Below are 3,103 nucleotides of genomic sequence, written 5' to 3' on the forward strand. Positions count from 1 at the left end.
GCTTACTGATCAGGTATGTATGTGTTAAATCTAGTTTAATCCATTACTTATTAATTTTTGTTAATATTTGACTAATTATAGTCAATAGTATAACATAACTCTTCTTATCATTATGATAATATGGTATTATATTATAGTCTTTATTATTGGTTAACAAAGTATCCACTAGAAATAAACTTTTCAATCTATTTTATAGGTTTTCGCTAAACAGAGGGCTTCTACCGCTAAGATAGAATGCGTTGATGATATCGGCGGATGGGACCAACTTTCCGAAGAAGATCAAGAGGAGATTCTCAAAAGGCTGCCAGAAAGTGAGTAGTCAGGGATATTTACTTGTAGCTTAACTCTGTAATAGCTGTAGTACTTGCTACTTTTTGTAACGAACCTAAAGTAGTTATTAGTTATAAGTTAGTTACGTCTTAGCCGGGATCCAAGAAGTTTACTTATCAGTATAAGTTAAAACTTGTGCAGAGCTTCGTAATACCAACTACTTCAAGTTAGACTATAGGTCTGTTCCAACTCGTGTCAAACTGGCACGCTCTTTGAACTATTAGTACAAGAGCCGAGGGTGAAAAAGGCTGAAAATTATGAAAAATTACTTGTCAAAATTCATGAGGCTGCCAAGTATAGGTAGAGGGAATAAAAAATGGTGGCTGTATCCAAACGGAAAAAATATATTATTTTTTCATTCGGAGCTCCATACTTTTGAAATTAGCTTCAGCACAAGAAAACCAAATGAGGATTTCATTTAAATTACAGTAAATTTTCTAAAATATGGGCCCTCATAGAGCTATTTATGCTCAATAGTTACAAATACAAAAAAAAAAATCATTAGTTAGCGGATTTAGTTAGATAAATCTATATCTCAAAAACCATTCTACGTACAGATGTCTATTATCACTCAAATAAAAGGTACTTTAACGAGCTATAAAGTAGTATATAACGTTTATCCTCCTAGGGGTAGTAATGTTTATGTTATTCGCTTATGAATATAAATTATCCACATAAAATAAATAACTATAAACTAATTTAATTTAGCAAATATAAAAATTACTATTCCTACGAAGATAAACGTCATGAACTACTTCATAGTACATTAAAGAAGCTTTAATTTGAATGCTAATAGACATCTGTACGTCACATAGTTCCTGTGAGATATAGATTTCTCAAAATAAATTAACTAACCACTAATTCATTACATTTTTATGAAATGTTGCTTTTTAAAAAGCTATATCTCGAGAACTATTGAAGGTAAACAGCTCTGTTATGGCTAATATTTTAGCAAATTTACTCTACTTCAAATAATGTTCTTTTAGGTTTTCTAATATTCTTGGTAGTTTTAAAGATATAGAGCTCCAAATGAAAAAAAATTTTTTTTTAAACAACCGCCATTTTTTATCCCCCTACCTATACTTGGCAGTCTCATCAATTTTGACTAGTAATTATACACAGTTTTCATTAAAATAATCAAAAATTAGGGTGAAATAAATTATTTTTTTCTCCCCTTGGGCTCTTGTACTATTAAGTTTAACATGTTAAAACGATATAACATCCAACATATGGAGACATAAACAACCTTCCCCTCTCTTCAACGTATCCATAATTATGAGAATCGGACATATACCAACCTTCAGCGTTTTGACTAGTAATTATACACAGTTTTCATTAAAATAATCAAAAATTAGGGTGAAATAAATTATTTTTTTCTCCCCTTGGGCTGTTGTACTATGGGGGGTATACGGTTTTTTTCCGTTTCAACTGCTGTAACCGGCACGCGTCCGCTAGTTCAAACTCATGTTGGAACACGTTTTATAGCTTATTAATTTAGTTAAACTCAAATTGCTTTTTTAATTAGATAATTATTTATTTTTGTCTAATTAATTAATTCCTTGTTAAAGGAAGATAGTTCGGGTGCGATCAAAATAACTCAAATATTATATAAACTAGTTATTGCGAGCCAACTTTTTGCCCGATTTTCCAAGGCTTCTTTAGGATGAAAAAAAAAATACAAACAACTAAAATAATGTAACAAGGTATCAGAATTGATAACATAGAATAAAAGTAAACTTATTTGTGGCTGAAAATCATTAAAAGATATGAAAATTTATAAACAAATTAAAAAAATAAAATAAATAAAAATATGATGGAACGTGAAAAGTATAAACATACAAGAATTACAAAAAAGTGTTAGATAACAATTTAAAACGTAAATAATAAAAAATAGAAGTAGAACCCTACAAATAATAGTAGAAAAAGCAGGCCTACAAATAGCATACGAAAAAACAGAGCCCATGACTACTGAAGTAAAAAATAGTAAACACTAAATATGGAAAAATAACAGTGACCAGAAAATTTAAGTCTTTTTAAAAATTAACCTCTTCTCCGATGCAAAGTTAAGGCATTACAACGTTGTATATGGCCTCTTATCTTATACGGGGTGGAGTCCACATCCTTACCCAACTTGGAAAAGCTGCTAAAAATAGAAAGGAGTATCTTAAGAAAAATCTATGGGCCCAGGACAACACAAGAAGGTTACAGGCTAAGATCTAATGAAGAGATCTACAGAAAAATAAAAGATAAGAAAAAAAACCCAGATGTGAATTAGAAGGCTGATGTTCTATGGGCACGTTAAGAGGATGAAGGAGGAAAGATTGAATAAGAAGATCTTTAAACAAATTTTTAGCTACGAAAACATGGGAGGATACACGAAGCAAATGAGAGAGGAATTAAAGAGTCTTAAAATTTCATATACCGACTGCCTATATAGAGATACGTATAGGAAAACATTAAAAAATCTCACCAATATTGGAAGAGGCAAAAAAAAAGAGAAAGAAAAGAAAGGCAGTCGAGAATCATGAAACCGAGGTTATATAAAAAATTAATTCCCATTAATTTGTTAATATCTTTCAGTAAATTCTCAAAATTCCATATAAACCTTTCCAACCATCCTTATCCTTTGGTTCAAACGTTATCTAGCTCCAATCCCACCAATCCCTACAGCCCACCTAGAAGGTTGAAACGGCAGTGGCCAAGAGACTTATTAAAATAAAAATGGACAATTGGAGTTCTGGCAATGCTCAGATTCTCCACTCAAGTTGAGTGA

The 3,103-nt window shown here is 31.1% G+C and overlaps 1 protein-coding gene across 1 annotated transcript in view; it reads left to right on the forward strand.

The window, feature by feature from the left end:
- The window catches only part of DNAlig3 (DNA ligase 3), a gene marked incomplete at its 5' end in the record, with an annotated part of 68,748 nt that overhangs the window by 6,000 nt on the left and 59,645 nt on the right, over positions 1 to 3,103 (forward strand). The window contains 1 exon segment of the mRNA XM_067046830.1: positions 197 to 311. Coding sequence (XP_066902931.1) covers positions 197 to 311 — 115 coding nt within the window.

This window comes from Halyomorpha halys, unplaced genomic scaffold, assembly GCF_000696795.3.
Source record: "Halyomorpha halys isolate HHAL.00 unplaced genomic scaffold, Hhal_1.1 Scaffold1059.1, whole genome shotgun sequence".
Lineage (NCBI taxonomy): Eukaryota > Metazoa > Arthropoda > Insecta > Hemiptera > Pentatomidae > Halyomorpha > Halyomorpha halys.